Genomic DNA, 16,631 nt, shown 5'->3' on the forward strand with positions numbered 1-16,631 from the left:
CTTAAAAACTATCCCAAAACACTTTTTGCATAACAACCCAAAAACACAACTCTGATCAATTTTTTCTTTTTTTCCTTTTATTATATTCCTTCTTATGTGTTCAAATACTGCAATAAAGATGTTCTTAGACTAAAACCAGAGAAAAATATAAATAAACTAGATTAAACTTGTACAAAAGTAGATTTGAAGTTAATGCAGGAATTTGATTTAAAGTCCACTACAAAAAAAGAAGTGAATTACATCACTTAAATTGTATCACAACAATAAATGATATTACTTTACATTACTTATTTGCAGGGAAAATCGCATAAAAAACCCTCAAAGTGTCACTTACTAGCACTTTAAACCTTGAAGTTTTTTCACTAACACTTTTAACCTTCAAAGTGACTTTTGTATCATAAAAAACTCTCAAACCAAAAGGTTGACCTGTTTAGCAGGTAATTTTTCAAAAATAATTATTTAATCAATAAAATTCACAAAAATCAAAACATAATAAAAAATAAATTTAAATTTTATAAAATTAAACAATTTTCTGAAATTTTAACAAAATAAAAATAACTAAAATTTAATAATAAATAAGATTAAATTTAAATAGAGAATAACTAAATAAAAAGTTCAATTTAAAAAAAATAGAAAATTCAAATTCAAAATAGTTTTTTTTTAATTATAATATTTTTTCCAAAACATATCATATCATCACTAGTGACAATGATGGTTTCTGATTTTTATTTAATTTATGAGCTTTTATTAAATTTTATTGTTTTTGTTTAATTTTCTGATATTTTTTTGTTTATTTTACTTATTAAATAATATTATTTAAATATTATTTAATTAGTAAAATAATCAAAAATTAAATAAAAATCAGAAAATTAAACAAAAATCATAAAATTCAATAAAACTCATAAATTAAATAAAAATCATAAAACTAGAAAATTAATCAGAAATTAATTAATATTTAGAAAATTAAAATTCAAAAATAATGATATCAAATTAAAACAGAAAAATAAAAAATTCATATATTTCAAAAAAATGAAAATTCAAAAGTTTTAAAAAAAAAATTCTGTCATTTTCAACGATGATGTTGGAAACTATCATTGGAGATATGACAATTATCGTCATTATTAATGGTTATGTGAGAAACCATCATCGTCACTAGTGAATTTTGAATTTTGAATTTTTTCTTTTCCATTTTTTTAAAAAATTGTTAACTTTTTATTTAGTTTTTCTCTATTTAAATTTAATCTTACTTATTATTAATTTTTAGTTATTTTTATTTTATTAGAAAATTATTTAATTTCAAAAATATTTATTTAATTTTGTAATTTTTTTTTCATTTTTGTAACTTTTATTAAAAGTTTCAATTTTTACTTATTTTTGGATTTTTTTTATTTATTTTATTTTATTTTTTATTAGTTAAATAATTATTTTTGAAAAATTACCTGCTGAACCGGTCAACTTTTTGCTTTGGAGGTTTTTTATGATACAAATGTCACTTTGAAGGTTAAAAGTGTTAGTGAATAATCTTCAAAGTTTAAAGTGTTAGTAAGTGACACTTTGAGGTTTTTTTATGCGATTTTCCCCTTATTTGCAAGTGAAACCAATATATTTAATTTAAAATCAATTATAATGATTGATGTCAATATTAATTAATTTGACATCAATTCAGTAAAAATGATGCTATTTATATTAATTTGTATCATTTATATAAAACTGATATTATTTTATAAACTTATATCAATTAGATAATTGATGCATTTGTATTGTTAGTTAGTATCATTTATTTAAATGATATAAATATTACATCAATAAAAATTGATGCTAATAAAAATTATATAACCATATTTTTAATTTACATCAATTTAATAAGAGTGATGTTATATTATCTGAGTTTACATCAAAAAGAGTTTACATCAAAAACAGTTATCTATTATTTATTTACTTTACATCGTTAAAAATTGTTTAAATTTCAAATAAAACAAAAATATGAGAAGTGGTTACGATTTTTTTGATTTACGTTTTTCTTTGTGCCTTTAATCTAATTAATCTTAATTTTTGTAACTGTTTTGCTTATAAAAAGTTTTTTTTTCATCTCACAAAGCATTTTTTTCTCTCGCATTCCCGTTCATCCTTATGCTTTTTTTTTCAGTTCATCTCCCTCTCTAACAAATCATCTTATGCTTTCTTCTCAGTTCATCTCCCTCTATTTCTTATATGTCAAAATCTTCTATAGAAATATTGAATGATGATGATGATTTTTGGGCTCAATACTAAATGACCCAGAAATAGTCACACGTCTTCTTCTTCGTTTCGCATTAGACACCCACTCAGTCTCTACTACTCATGTACAAATCTCTTTTTATCTTCAATATCTTTCTCGATCTTTTTTTTTTGTAAACTATCTTTCTCGATCTATGATTTCAAATTATTAATTTTTTTGGTTTACTCGTGATTCTAACTAGATTTTCTGATATTTTTTGGAGCAGTTATCAGTTTATAAAGATCATCAACAAGAAATCATACAGTGAAGGAGAAGAAAATCTTAATTGAAGAATTCTTATGGCTAGTTCTGTTTAACTATTTTACAATCTTTTTCATGTTGACTTCATTTTTCATGTTTTGTAGGCTTTCATTTGTATTTGTTAATTGTTCTTCCTGCTTGTTGTATCTTCAACGAAATAATAAATAATTGATAAATAATTTTTTAGAAATTTATTTATTGACATCGATTGATATTTGTTTCACATCAATATGCACAAATAATATTGATATTTTAAATTATAATGGTAATTGGTATTATTATTAAAATAATTTTAAATAATTAATATTGTTTTTATTCCAGTTATCAATAAATGATATAAATAATTCAAATCGGTTATTATAACTGATGTTAATACAGGCATCATTTTGAACAGCTGATGTAAATCTTAGCATCACTCTTTATAATTGATATATGTTAACATCGTTTATAATAATTGATGAAAATATTATATATATTTTACATCAGTTATTAATAAAATGATATAAATTATTTGCATCACCACTTTCAGAGTCATTTATTTAAATGATGTAAAGGTTTTTTACATCATTTATAACTAATGCAAATATATAAAATAAATGATGTTAACCAACCTTTTTTTGTAGTGGTCGCCCAGTTTTTTTTTTTTTTGTGAAAGTCGCCCAGTTTTTTAACTGATTTTTTATTTCATCTTTCCCAGATGTCAGATATATTCCAATTTAGAATTCCATTGGATAATAAAAAAGTTGTTTTAAAGTATTCTAATACTATGTTTTTTTAAATCTTTGATCAATGAAACACGAAACCTAGTTAACTTAACCAGGGCTTTTAGCTCAGTTGGTAAAGGGTTCACAGCTGTGAGTTCCGCCACCTGGGTTTGAATCCCGGCCACTGGGGAATTAACATTTCGGCATCGCCAGGGACAGAGGACCGACATGTGACAACACATGACTAGTTTGGACCACTTCGGTGGGGCCAGGATACCTCTGTATAAAAAAAAAAAAAAAAAAAGAAACCTAGTTAACTCACGTTTGGAACCAGCAAGCAAACGGATAAACGGGGGAAAAAAGCAGCTTCGAGCTCAACACCAACCAGAAAGCTAATTCAATATCAAACCCACAAATATTGTTATTTATTAGTTTCTGATTTGACCTTTACTTAAAAAGTACTATATATATCGTACACCAATTAAAAAGAGAGATAATCAAATAATACATAGAAAGTCCAACTAAGCGACATTGAAATTGACAGAAAGAGATCGATACTGCGCAATGAACCAAAAAGAGTTGTACTAGAGACGGTTTCATGTAAGAATAATCGCAAGAGGAAACCAAACAATAAAATAAATATCAAAAATTAAAACTGAAAAATGAATTTACTCTCATTAATGTTCTTAAAAAGGCGTACGCGCGCGTATGATGTGCTTGTTAATCGTCACTAAGTACCAACCTAGCTAAGGGAGTTTTATCAAGTTGCACGAAGTTTCAAAAAGGCAAAGATGAATACAACAACAACAACAACAAAGAAAGGCCTCTTATTATTATAACGTTGTAAAGTTGAAATAATATTCAATATTTTAGTCCCTCGGAGGTGTGAAGAATGGCGTACCGGCGATGAAGGAGTTGAGTTGAGCCGGATAGAGCGACGAAGGATCTAGAATTAATCCATTGTTATTGTTTCCGGCAATAGTAACCGCCGTTTTCGCAGCAGTCTCTTCGGCATTAGTGGTAGTGGCAGTAGAGGCAAGGAGGTTAAGTTGGTGGTGGTGATCTTCATCTAGTCCTTGATCATAAAGAATGCCTTTGAAGATATGTCCTCCAATGTTAACAGCCGTTTGATAAGCATATTCTTGATCATCTTCATCCTCTTCTATCGAGCTCACTCGAACGCATCGGAAAACCGCCGGTGAGCTAACTTCCGGTGGTAAGTTTTGAATCGCCTCCAACCCTAAATTTCATTCACAATTATAAGAATAATAAAAAATAAACCTAAGCTTTTTAAGCCTCTTTTTGTAACGTGTTCTTGATTTTATACCCAAATCTTTAAATATTTATTGAATAACGGATCTTGGTTAGACCCTTTTATATCGTCAGGTTTACTAAGAAACAGTAACTTAGACAAAATAAAGCAGCAGTATCCGGCGGACATCCTCATTCACACGCAAATGATGTTGTACTTCTCCACAAACATTCATAATTAAAATTTTGACACTTTTCCTAAAGATTCAACCAATCTTGTAAGCTAAATTCACTATCATCAATTGGAAAAACACACACCATGATCAAATTTTACCTGAATTAGAATTAGTATTCACCACACGGGTAGCAAGAGCCGATCCACCACCACCACTATGGTCTTTGTCATCATCATTATCATTACCATCTACTTCGCGTAAGCGTTTAGCGTTTGAGTTTTGCGTTTCACGGCTGGGGGATGAATGGTGCTGCAAGGAAGCGAGTTGAGCTAAACGCTCACGGCGTTTAGCAGCAGGAACCCAAGTGCTCTTAACGTGAGTCTGACAGTGAAACCCTCGGCTTTTACAACAAGTTCTACATCTCATATGAGGACAATCTTTCTTAGCTTGATTCCCACAATCTTGACAATTCATACCTCCTTGTCTCGTTACGGTGAACCCTCCCGGCTCATGATCGGAGACTACGTTGAAATATAAACCCCGGCTCCGGTTATTGTTGTTGTTGCTGCTGCTGCTTCCACTTGGGATCATTCCAAAGGAGTAAAAGTTTGTAGGAGTTGTGACATGTTGTTGTTGTTGTTGTTGTTGTTGTTGGAAGTATTGAGGAGGCCAAATCTCGAAACCCTTGTTGGTGTTACAAATCTCGTCTTTGTAAAGATAAAGATAGTTGCTCTTGTCTTGATGATGATCTTGTTTATTGTTGTTGTCTCTCCCTCCTAGATAGAAAAATCCTGCCATTTCTTTTCCAAGTGATAATCAACATCACACACACAACACACCTCAAAGAGAGTAGATGATGAGGAAGATTGAATCAACTAAGAGATTGCAAAGGCCGCCATGGAATTAGTCTCTCTTCAACATTTTTGTTAGACAAAAAAAATTTGATCTCTGAAAGTGGAAGGTGCTGGGTTTTCTGTGGATAGAGAGAGAGAGAGAGAGAGAAAAGTTTTTAAGACATAGAGAGTCCTATGAAGATCTTTTGCTTTGGGCACTTCACTACAGTTATCTTTGAGTTTGAGTGAATCCCCATCACATAAATGTCACTCGTTATATATGTTTAAAAGAAAAGAAAAAGAACTTTTTTGACCAAAATATAAGCTGTCATTATTTTAAGTAATTTTCTTAGAGTAATCATGCCCTTATGTAAGTTTATTTTTTTGGTCTCAATGGATTTCAGAAAATATTCACAACTAATTCGAGGTACTCATATTGACTGTACATTTTTTAAAAAATTACATCATTCATCATTATTTTCATATTTTTATAAACGACTAAAATTAAATAATAACTATAGTTATCGGTATTTCAAGATGTAAAATAATATGCATGAAATGTATTAGTAAAATTTAAAATAATTATATGTCTTTTGTATTATTAGATTTATAAAATTTATGATGTTGTAGTTCACAAATTATATATTTTAAAATAAAATTAAACTAGTAGAAATAATTCAAATCTCATAATGTTAGTTTGTACCAAGTGACTAAAATGCCACGTGTTAAAACAGGGAGTTTATCTCCACTTGTCCCTCCCCCGCAAAACCCTCCCCACCGTTTATTTATCTTTTTCTTTCCCATTTCAATCTGAATTATAATTATATGAAACTATATAAAAATAGTATTCTATACATTAAAGAGGATTGGCATCAAAAACATTAAAGATAATTCAAAAAAGAGTAAAAAAACATTAAAGAGAATTCATATTTTTTTTACTGGAAATCTTTTCCAAAAGAATTTGGTAAGTCTAACGTCACATTGCTTTGACCTTTTATCGTCACGGACGGTCTTATCGTGAGGTTTACAGCTTAATCACGGCGATTAGACCTTCATTGACAGAGTCGAAATTTTAACTTTTTCAGTGAAGCCTACGTGCGCTAATTTATCGGTAATTTAAAGTTTTGTTCGTCTAACCTAGGTTACGTGGCACTAATAAAGTATGTATATATATGTGGGATATTTTAACCGTTAATTTTGATTTTATTCATTATTCGCGTTCGATTCGATCCGAAAATTTTGAATATCCATAAGTTTTTGAAATAAAACAAATATTAAAATATCCGTTTTAAATGAAGCAAATCACAAATATAATAATTTTAGATGCAGATATCTGCTTCGCTCCGATATTTATACAAATAGATATCTATCTATAACTAAATATATAGTTTTATATTTAAATTTTTATGTAATTATTATTTTAAGATATAATTTTATTAATTTTATTTATAAATTAATAATGAAAGTATTTAAGAAATAAATATAAAATATTTATAAAATTAGAATTTTTCTTAAAATTTTTTTGTAGAAAAAGTAAATAATTCTAAAAATTTATGAAACATAAGTTTGACTAATATTTTCTTTTTATTTTATATTATATAAAATATATTTTTTAAATAATCTCATATAGATTTTCTAGATTTTGCTTATATTAAATAAAGTAAATAAAATACTCGTAAATATTTACAAATATCTGTAAATTTTGTTTATTCAGATATCTGTATTTTTCTGAAACAAAACGAATCAGAAATTAAAAATCTTTTAAGTACAAATCAAATCATAAAAATTATGTTAGTATTTGATTTGTGTCCACCCCTTATACATTTAACATGATTACCAAAAAGAGGTGTGTATACATATTTGTGTTTTCGGCCATGATATTATACTGTTTATGTGAGCTATGTGATTCATTAAATCACGTAGGAAACCTTGTTACTTTTTAAAACATTTATAAATAATAATAATACCAAACCATGTGACAGAAAAATATACCAAACAACATTTCAATATACCGTTTAAAGTGTTATTTTCAGTTATATGTGATCGAATACGGAATACCTGATAAATTTTAGAACAAACAAAGGCCTGAAATTCATGTTTTATATATTGTTTCTAAAAATGAGGGGTTTTGATTAGCAAAATTGAATACAATAATCAAATTGATCGTAGACTCAGACTGCATAATGCAATCATATTTATTCTTTGTAGAAAACCAGCGAGATGTGTTTCCATAATTAAACCTCTATGGAATTGAACGAAAAAAAAGTAGATTTAAACGAATGGATGCATTTTTTTTGTAAATAACACATTTTCTCCACTACGCCTTTGTGACCATATCATTTTTTTGTTTAAAGCCAAGTTATAATTATGCTCTTTCCGCTAAAAACGGGTTTTGTCTTGTTGGAAACAAAGGAATGAAGTGACGCAAAGCGTCTTCCTAAAGCTAAGATATTCGATTTACTGCGTTAAGACTTAAGAACAACTTTATTCCAATACATAACGCGAACAATGCTTTGAAAACAAAACGAGGGAGAGAAAAAAACCTATCGTCTTTTTGGGTTTTGAAGATGTCCCTACTGTTACTAACATATTGAAACTCTTGTGCATTCACCTACTTTATACGAATTTCACATCGTACGTATATTTATATGTATATAAAACAATGAAAAAAACGAAAGCGATATACAAGGTGATGTGATTGTAACTGTGGTTCATGAAAACATGGCAAGTTAAGCATAATGAGGAAGTCTAATTCTGTAACCCTAGGCGACGAACACTGCATGCCAATAGTAGAAACAGTACGTACGATCACGAGATCAAACTTCTACGTACTTTACTTTCGTAGGATCTCTCCACTTGTAGGCACTAGCCCCATGCCACGTGGTCCCCCTCCATTAGCTTTATGGGCCTCATAAAAGCCCGTGGGACCATCTTCCCATCCATGCACATGCTTCACATTAAGCACTAGATATGTTAGTGTGTGTATATAAAAAGACTAGTCTTAATACGCATAGTTAAGTACATATAAGCGATGTACCAAGCGAAGAGAGGATTCAAGAAGTTAACAAAGGCCTCTTAGAAGCATACCAGGCGGAAGAAGCCTACAGGAAACAAAGGAGCCGTTAACTATGGCTGACTCTAGGTGACTCAAACTTAGGGTACTTTCACGCAGCTACTAAGGCTAGGAAAGCAAGGAACATGCTAACAGTCCTGGAAAAAGAGGATGGCTTACCCCTCTTTGAAGAAGAACAGATCTCAAACCTTGTTTACAACTACTACGCCAAGCTGTTCACTGCAAATCCAATAGAAGAAACTGGTGATACGATCTCACGAGCACTAAAACCTTGTATAACACCAGAATGAAATGCAAACCTCATCAGAGATCCATCCCCAGCTGAGATAAAGGAGGCTTTGTTCGCCATCCACGCAGACAAGGCACCTGGGCCAGATGGCTTCTCAGCCTCTTTCTTCCACTCCAACTGGGAGACCATCGGACCCTCCATCATAGAGGAGATCCAACGCTTCTTCTCGACAGGAATAATGCCTACAAGTCTAAATGAAACTCATGTTAGATTAATTCCTAAGATTCAGAGCGCAAAGAAAGTGGAAGAGTACAGACCTATCGCTCTGTGCAACGTTTACTACAAGGTGATTTCGAAGCTCCTCTCCCTCCGCCTGAAACCGGTCCTCAAAGAGATAATATCGGAGAATCAGTCCGCTTTTATTCCTGGAAGGGCAATCACTGATAACGTGTTAATCACACACGAAGTTCTCCATTATCTAAAAACGTCACAAGCTCAGAAACAGTGCTCGATGGCAGTAAAAATGGACATGTCCAAAGCTTATGATCGCGTCGAATGGACCTTCGTGGAACAAGTAATGATAAGACTTGGGTTTGACGAGAAATGGATTAATTTGATAATGCAGTGTATCACTACAGTCTCCTACTCATTCCTCATAAATGATGCAGTCTACGGGAAAGTCTTACCTCATCGTGGCATCAGGCAAGGAGACCCGATCTCGCCCTATCTGTTTATCTTCTGCGGAGAGGTCCTCTCTGGCTTATGCAGAAACGCAGAACTTGATGGCACCATGAGAGGGACCCGGGTTGCTAGAGGCAGTCCCCGTGTGAACCATCTGCTCTTTGCAGATGACACCATGATGTTCTGTAGCTCCTCACCGCAAAGCTGCCTCTCCCTGCTTCATATCCTTCAAGACTATGAGAAGGCTTCAGGGCAACAAGTAAACATCTCCAAGTCATCCATCACCTTCTCTGTCAAAACACCACAAGAAGTAAAAGTTTCTGCAAAAGCCATTCTTGGTATTGATAAAGAAGGCGGGGTGGGAAAATATTTGGGACTTCCCGAACATTTTGGAAGAAGAAAACGAGATTTGTTTACCTCAATAGTCGATAGAATCAGGCAGAGAGCATCTAACTGGTCCACTCGGTTCCTCTCCCGAGCAGGAAAGCTCACGATGCTCAAAGCAGTGCTCTCAGCCATTCCCACATACGCTATGTCTTGCTTCCAGCTTCCAGGGAATCTCTGCAACAGAATCAAATCAGCTCTTACTCGTTTTTGGTGGGATAACTCATCAGATAAGAAAAAAATGTGCTGGGTTGCATGGGACAAGCTAACAAAGCCAAAAACTGCAGGAGGATTAGGCCTAAGAGATATTCAGCTGTTCAACCAAGCACTTCTGGCTAAAGTTGCTTGGAGAATCCTAATATCACCTAGCTGTCTACTAGCTCGAGTGCTTACCGGGAAGTATTGCCACAAGAAGAGTTTCCTAGAAGCCCAACCCCCAACTGCTTGCTCACATGGCTGGAGAAGCATCATCCATGGTCGGGAGCTACTAAAAGAAAACCTGGGGAAAGCCATAGGAAATGGTCAGACTACCAAAGTCTGGAAGGAGTCATGGATCTCAAATGAAAACCGCTTCATGCCTATGGGTTCTATTCATGAAGCTGCCCTCGATTTAAGAGTCTCAGACCTCCTTACGGACGATTTACAATGGAATAAGGCGAGAATATATCTATTCTTACCAGACTTTAGCTCTCAAATCCAGTGCCTCAAACCAAGCAAGCTAGGAGCAGAAGACACCTATGTGTGGCTACCTCTCCAATCAGGAGTCTACTCCACCAAATCAGGCTACAACTCGCAAGCTCTGTCATTACCACCACGACATCCAGCTCCAAATGCTGGTATCTCCCAGCCTGAATTAGAGTTTGACTGGTTAAAAGATGTTTGGTCATCAAAACAAGTCCCAAATTAAAACTCTTCCTCTGGTCAACTATCTAAGGAGCCTTACCATTAGGAGCAGAACTACAAAGAAGAGGCATGATCTCAGCAGCTCTTTATCCTCGCTGTAAGGAGGTAGAAACAGCAATGCACACGTTCTTCCTCTGCCCCTTTGCGAAAGAAGTCTGGAATCATATCCCTCTCAAGTCACCAGTTCACATAGCTGAGGACTCTGACTTCAAAACGACCCTGGTGTGCTTCCGACAAGCGATCTGTCTCCCCCCGAGTGGAATTCGCTTCCCTATCCTCCCGTGGATAGTTTGGACGCTCTGGCTAGCAAGAAACAAACTCATCTTTGAAGACAAGACCAGTCGACCGATTGAAATTGCAACCAAAGGTTTGTCAGCAGCTCTTGAATGGAACCAAGACAGAGGCAAAACGGAAATCAGCATCCAACCTCTTCCTCGCGTGAGACCCCCACCTAGACGCCCGATCATCGGCTGTGAGAACCCGTGCTTCGTCGACGCCGCTTGGGATGCTTCATCGCAACGCGCAGGAGTTGCATGGATTCTCAACAAGGATCTTCCCACGCTAGCACAATCAGGCTACCGAACCTTCGAATTCGTCTCCTCCCCTCTCATGGCCGAATCGCTTGCTCTCCGTCATGGAATCGAGATGCTGCTGCTTAGAGGAATCAGCACAGCAACAATCTTCTCAGATTGCTTAACGCTCATCAGAGCAATTAACACAAAAAGTCAGATAAAGGAAATCTATGGTGTTCTACAGGACATCTATGGTCTCTCCTCTCAATTTGGCTCTATCGTCTTCCAGTTCATCTCCCGTTCCCAGAACGATGAAACTGATGTATTAGCTAAGCAGGCCCTTCAGGCCCAGCATCTTTCCTTTGTTGTTGTTTAATTTGGCCCATGGGCCCAAACTACCTTTTCTTTTCTCTATAAAAATTATCAGTTGCTCAAAAAATAAGTACATATAAGCGTATAATATAATAGGCCTATATATGCCTTTCAAGGAGAAGAAACAGGCCGAAGAAAAGACAGCGTTGTCGTGGATCTTTTCCTGTTTCTTTTAAAGAGAAGAAACATGAGAAGATCCACGAAGGTTACAACGACTCATTGTCATTTACCACGTGACCACCACTATTCTTCAGAGTCTAATAATATGTGTGTTATATTTTATAGCTCACAACTATAAACCTTCGTTTAAAGAATTAGATAGTTTTGTATTTGCTTGTACCATTCAAGAATCTTTAGCATTATACTCTAGTTTTAGCTTAAATACGTGAGTTGGCCTTAAAGAAAAGTGAGTTGGCCTATAAGATCTATATAATTTAATAGTTAAGCATTCAGCATCAATATGCTTTGCCCAAGGCTGTGGACGTTAGTGGGTAATGCTTTGGGCATTACAACCGAAGTCTACTTTCGCATGACTTCCAAGCTGATGGGCTTAACTTTACAGCCCATTACACATCAGGAATTTTTGGCGTTAAGAACTTTTTTTTGTCAACTTTGCGTTAAGAATATATATATATATATATATATATATATATCTTCTTTTTTGCGTTAAAGAGTAATATATTTTAGTATATGTAATCCATTGGCGGCTTCATTGGCTTGAAACTAATGGAAGAAGTATGAGCATCAATGCTGCTTTGGACTTCCATATATAAACCGCCTAATTTAACGCATATTTCATATTATTATTTCTTTTTAATTAATCACAAGTTAATCATCAAACCGCCAATGTCGGTTTACTTTTTTCCTTTCTACCGTTCATTAATATTTAATACTAAACGTTCTAATAATTATCATTGACATTTTATTATATATAAAAAATCAAAACTACTTATCACAAGAAATAACACAAAATCAATCAGCAAAAGGATATATATATTAAAAAAAGTTTGGGTTAATTTAAAAAAAAAAACGAGAAAGCGAAAAGACTAGAGTTATTTCTTTTTATTTGGCTAATTAAAAACGTTAATTATAGAGAATTAAGATTCGGTGGCTGATATAGAAAATATTTCCTTTCTCAATATCTCGTCGACTCGATAGAAGCTTCTATCGTTTCCCTGAAGAAAAAGCTTTATCGTTGCGTCTCCGATGGCGTCTCACTGGATCCCTGAAGATGACTTTCGTCTCAGAAAATCCATCGAGGTTTTAGCTTTCACGAAACCCTAATTTCAACTATGTTTTTTTTCTTCTGTAATCTTCTAGTACATCACATGTTCTTGTCTTTTCGTATCTCGTGTTCCTGTAAAGTGATGATGTTACTGAATCATGAACTAAAACCCTAGATCACTGCAGCGTTTAAACCCTAGAATCAACATGCTAGCTTGTGTCCCAAGTCATCCAATCAAAACTTGATTAATGATTATTAACCGATATGATATAGATCTTGAATATTTTAAGTCCAGGATTTGCAAATTTCTAATCATTATTATTTCTTGTTATAATAGAATGGAGCTTCTCTAGAGTCTCTAGCTAAAGGAGCAGTCAAGTTCTCTAGGAGATTTACACTTTCTGAACTAAGAGATCGATGGCATTCTCTTCTATACAACACTCATGTCACATCTCTATCTTCATCAGTTGCATTCGATCACATGTACTCGGACCAGTTTCTTCCACAAACTCATCATCAAAGAACACCAGTCAGGTCTCACTATTACACAGCTTGTAAGAGGAGGCGTTTGGAGGAGCTGTATCCTCTTCCTAGTAACGATGATAACGATGTCATTAATGAAGATATTGATCATGTTGCGTTTGGAGAACACGCGTTTGAAGGCTCTGAGTATTTCGACATGGAGTTTGATGCGGTAGACTTGGCAATCATTCATAATTCTTTCCCAGGTATCGATGATGATGATGGTGGTGGTGGTGGAATGGTGAATCAGTTATTCAACGATTGTGATGTTTCAGACACAACAGCAGCAGCGAAAGCATTAGAACAGTTTTTGCTTCAAGAAGACACTCAAGATCCTATGTTGTTTCAATCCTTAAATGAGACAACATCAGTGTCACATGATCAAGCAGAGACTTGGTTTGATCCAGAGTCTTTGCCAAGCCAACCAGAGGGATACTGTCATAATAATGCTATGTCATTGCCTGATTGGGATCCACATCCAGAAGTCGTTAACGGTGTTATAATATGCACACTAAACGAAGAGTCCGATGAGATTCCAAATAACGATGATATTGACTTTACTCAGTACACACAGAAAGCTCGAAACCCCTCATCATCACTGAGGAAGCATATGCGGCCACCTCCTTATCCAAACAGAGGCTCATCATCACCACAAGCCAGAGGTAGTAATGACATGTTCCAAAGTTCTGGTACTGGAGATAGTGCTGTTACAGAACAAGCAAGTTGTTCTAATGCATTCGAGGCTAGCTATTCAGAGAAAGCGACTTCTAGTTTTACTACAACAACTTCAACACCACAACAACTCTACGAACAGACTTTGAGTGCTGTGTTAAGTGATCCAATGTTACAAGAAGAGGAAGACAACAATGAAATTGAGAGTGATGAAGATTTGCCTTCCTATTCAGATGTTGAAGCTATGGTATATAAACTCTTACAAGCCTGTGAAATTTATTGTTTTTGTTTTGTTGTTTTAATTTACTGAAACTGTGTTTCTTTTTCTTAAACCAATCAGATTCTTAGCATGGACCTTGAACCGGTTGGTCAAGACCGGTACGAGCTGGAAGGTAACTAAGCTGTCGCACAATCTGTAGTTTTTTTTCTTCTCTATTTCCCGGTTTTTATCTTTTGTTTAACAAATATGTGATGATGACTGTGTGTAGCGTCAAGATATCGAAACGAGGAAGTGGCGCGGATGATAATGAGATTAGAGCAGAGCTCTAAGTCTTACATGAACCGTAATATCACTTCCCATGAAGCTTTTGCTATGCTATACGGAAGTTCTAAGCATTACATTAATAAACCTGAGGTTATTGAAATATTCTTTTGAAGGGTGCTTATGTAGAGTTACTAATCGTTTTAGTTTGAGCTTAAAATATTTAACGTTTTCAATAATATTCAGGTGTTACTTGGACGAGCGACTGGAGAATATCTAGTGGATATCGACTTAGCAAAGTCAGGGTCTTGGAAAAAAGTGTCTAGACGACAGGTAATGACGCTATTTCATAATATTAACATGTATTGATTTGTTTTTATATACCTTTCTAAGTTTCTGATAGCTGGAGAGATTCAAACTGTGAGTTTTATTTAATTTTTAGGCTCTAATCAAGTTGAAGAAAGATGGATGTTTTGTAATCAAGAATCTTGGGAAGTTTTCGATATGGATAAACGAGAAAGAAGTTCAACATGGAGAGATTGTTACTCTCAGGAACAACAGCTTAATCCAGGTGATTATTTTTTTTGTTACTTGTGTTTCAGTATTAGGTTAAAAAGAACCGAAGCTGATCAATGTCTTTATGTTTCTGCAGATACGAGAAATGTCGTTCATATTCGAGACGAACGAGAAAGCAGTCAAAAGATATCTAGATGGAGTTTTCAAATGAGATTATATATGTATAGCTATTACTCGTATTAGTAGACTTTTTTCTTGTTAAATTAGCAGAGACGTTCTTCAAAAAAAAAATTAGCAGAGACTATGTTAAAATACTTGTATGATCATCTAAACGTAACACTTGACATTTTGATCCAATCAAAAGTTGGGTGATTTAAAAACTGGTGGATTTTCGTTTGTTTTCAAATAGTCATCGTATAATAATAAAGGTGAGAAGAACAAAATTCGAATCAATTCGATGAGGATATGAGTTTATTAATGCAAATAATGAGCAGTGTTGTATATTTGGTATATAAAATAATGTGGGGTGCATTCGTATTCTTTTTTTTTTGTATACTTTAAATTAATGAAAACTCCAAAAGTGGACCAATAAAGTCATTAAATTTGCTTAACAAAAAATCACATTGAATCGCTGTTAAGATTCGATGGGTTTCGAGAATGGCCTCCCCACCTTCTGCCCATACATGTCCAACTTTTTTTTTTTTTTTTTTTTTTTTGAACAACTATTTTCGATTGATAAAATTAAAGGAGAGTTTTAGCAGATAAAGCATAAAGGTTTAGCGGCCCAACACAGCTAGCCCAATAAAACAGAAGAGACAAATGAGGCCTTAAGGGCCTGTTTCGCTAAAAGATCCACAACGCTGTTCTGGGAACGAGGGATGTGGAGGTAACCGATCGAATCGAAGCTTGACGAGAGAAACTTGATGTCCTGAAGGACGCCATAGATTTTTTTCACTTGATTCTGGGAGGAGATTGCTCTGATGAGCGTTGCGCAGTCGGAGTAGAAAGATACCGATGAGAATCCTAGGTCACGGGCTCGTGCGATAAATGATTTTGATGACATAGTTATGAGCCGGGTTATGAGACTTAGTTTCGATCTTTCTTTGGTCGAAAAAAATAAAAAGAAACGTGTAGATTAATTTGAATCAGAAAATGAGGTGAAAGATGTGGTGGTGACCGAGTCGAAATCAAAGTGTAGAGTTTCGAACAACGTACGAGAGACACGACGGCCCGACTAGCCACGTGCGGTCTCTCTTCTTTCCCACCCCTTCGTCCACCTTCATTTGGGACTAACATCAAAGTTTTATGTTTTGAAATTCAACGTCTCAAAAAGAAAAGTCAATCATGAATAACTGAACATCATGAACTACCTAATTTCAGCAAGTTTTTATGATTTATTAACATCATCTAGACTTCTAACATAATATAAAACAAACAAATCATCTATTTTGACCTAGTTTTTTATTTGCCATGATCTTATGATATTTTTAAATGTGTGTCAGCCATGATTATCCACTAGCTAGTGGCTAAATATAGAACATGACACTATGAGCGTGGGGTCCATTTTGTTCCTTAGCTC

General features: G+C 34.1%; 3 protein-coding genes across 4 annotated transcripts; 2 read left to right on the forward strand and 1 right to left on the reverse strand.

The window, feature by feature from the left end:
- Window positions 1-3,234: 3,234 nt before the first annotated feature.
- LOC108816384 (protein SHI RELATED SEQUENCE 5) lies at window positions 3,235-5,709 on the reverse strand. 2 transcript variants are annotated; one of them, XM_018588958.2, is made up of 3 exons: window positions 4,808-5,709; window positions 4,124-4,462; window positions 3,235-3,501 (listed from the first exon to the last, which is right to left on the reverse strand). In XM_018588958.2, the coding sequence occupies exons 1-3, from the start codon at window positions 5,445-5,447 to the stop codon at window positions 3,467-3,469; spliced, it is 1,014 nt and encodes a 337-aa protein (XP_018444460.1). In that variant the 5' UTR covers window positions 5,448-5,709; the 3' UTR covers window positions 3,235-3,466. The 2 variants fall into 2 exon arrangements, with proteins under 2 accessions (XP_018444460.1, XP_018444461.1); XM_018588959.2 differs by lacking the exon at window positions 3,235-3,501 and having other exon boundaries at window positions 3,772-4,462.
- Window positions 5,710-10,821: 5,112 nt separating this feature from the next.
- On the forward strand, window positions 10,822-11,640 carry LOC108815283 (uncharacterized). The gene has a single exon (XM_018587927.2). It carries the CDS (start codon window positions 10,822-10,824, stop codon window positions 11,638-11,640), a length of 819 nt encoding a protein of 272 aa, XP_018443429.2.
- Window positions 11,641-12,691: 1,051 nt separating this feature from the next.
- Window positions 12,692-15,376, forward strand: LOC108816632 (uncharacterized). Its single transcript, XM_018589196.2, has 7 exons — window positions 12,692-12,896; window positions 13,199-14,302; window positions 14,396-14,447; window positions 14,544-14,689; window positions 14,783-14,869; window positions 14,979-15,107; window positions 15,189-15,376. The coding sequence occupies exons 1-7, from the start codon at window positions 12,843-12,845 to the stop codon at window positions 15,261-15,263; spliced, it is 1,647 nt and encodes a 548-aa protein (XP_018444698.1). The 5' UTR covers window positions 12,692-12,842; the 3' UTR covers window positions 15,264-15,376.
- The last annotated feature ends 1,255 nt before the right edge of the window (window positions 15,377-16,631 follow it).

The sequence above is a fragment of the Raphanus sativus genome, chromosome 7 (assembly GCF_000801105.2).
Source record: "Raphanus sativus cultivar WK10039 chromosome 7, ASM80110v3, whole genome shotgun sequence".
Classification (NCBI taxonomy): domain Eukaryota; kingdom Viridiplantae; phylum Streptophyta; class Magnoliopsida; order Brassicales; family Brassicaceae; genus Raphanus; species Raphanus sativus.

Bases quoted from the DNA above. Each gene is read 5' to 3' on its own strand.
- LOC108816632 (XM_018589196.2), top strand. From the start codon at position 12,843: ATGGCGTCTCACTGGATCCCTGAAGATGACTTTCGTCTCAGAAAATCC. The intron at 14,448-14,543 runs GTAACTAAGCTG...GACTGTGTGTAG, and splicing joins AGACCGGTACGAGCTGGAAG to CGTCAAGATATCGAAACGAG. The intron at 14,870-14,978 runs GTAATGACGCTA...TTTAATTTTTAG, and splicing joins AAAAAGTGTCTAGACGACAG to GCTCTAATCAAGTTGAAGAA.
- LOC108816384 (XM_018588958.2), bottom strand. From the start codon at position 5,447: ATGGCAGGATTTTTCTATCTAGGAGGGAGAGACAACAACAATAAACAA. The intron at 4,463-4,807 runs GTAAAATTTGAT...AATGAAATTTAG, and splicing joins GAATACTAATTCTAATTCAG to GGTTGGAGGCGATTCAAAAC. The intron at 3,502-4,123 runs GTACGCCATTCT...TTTTTTATACAG, and splicing joins ACTCAACTCCTTCATCGCCG to AGGTATCCTGGCCCCACCGA.
- LOC108815283 (XM_018587927.2), top strand. From the start codon at position 10,822: ATGATCTCAGCAGCTCTTTATCCTCGCTGTAAGGAGGTAGAAACAGCA.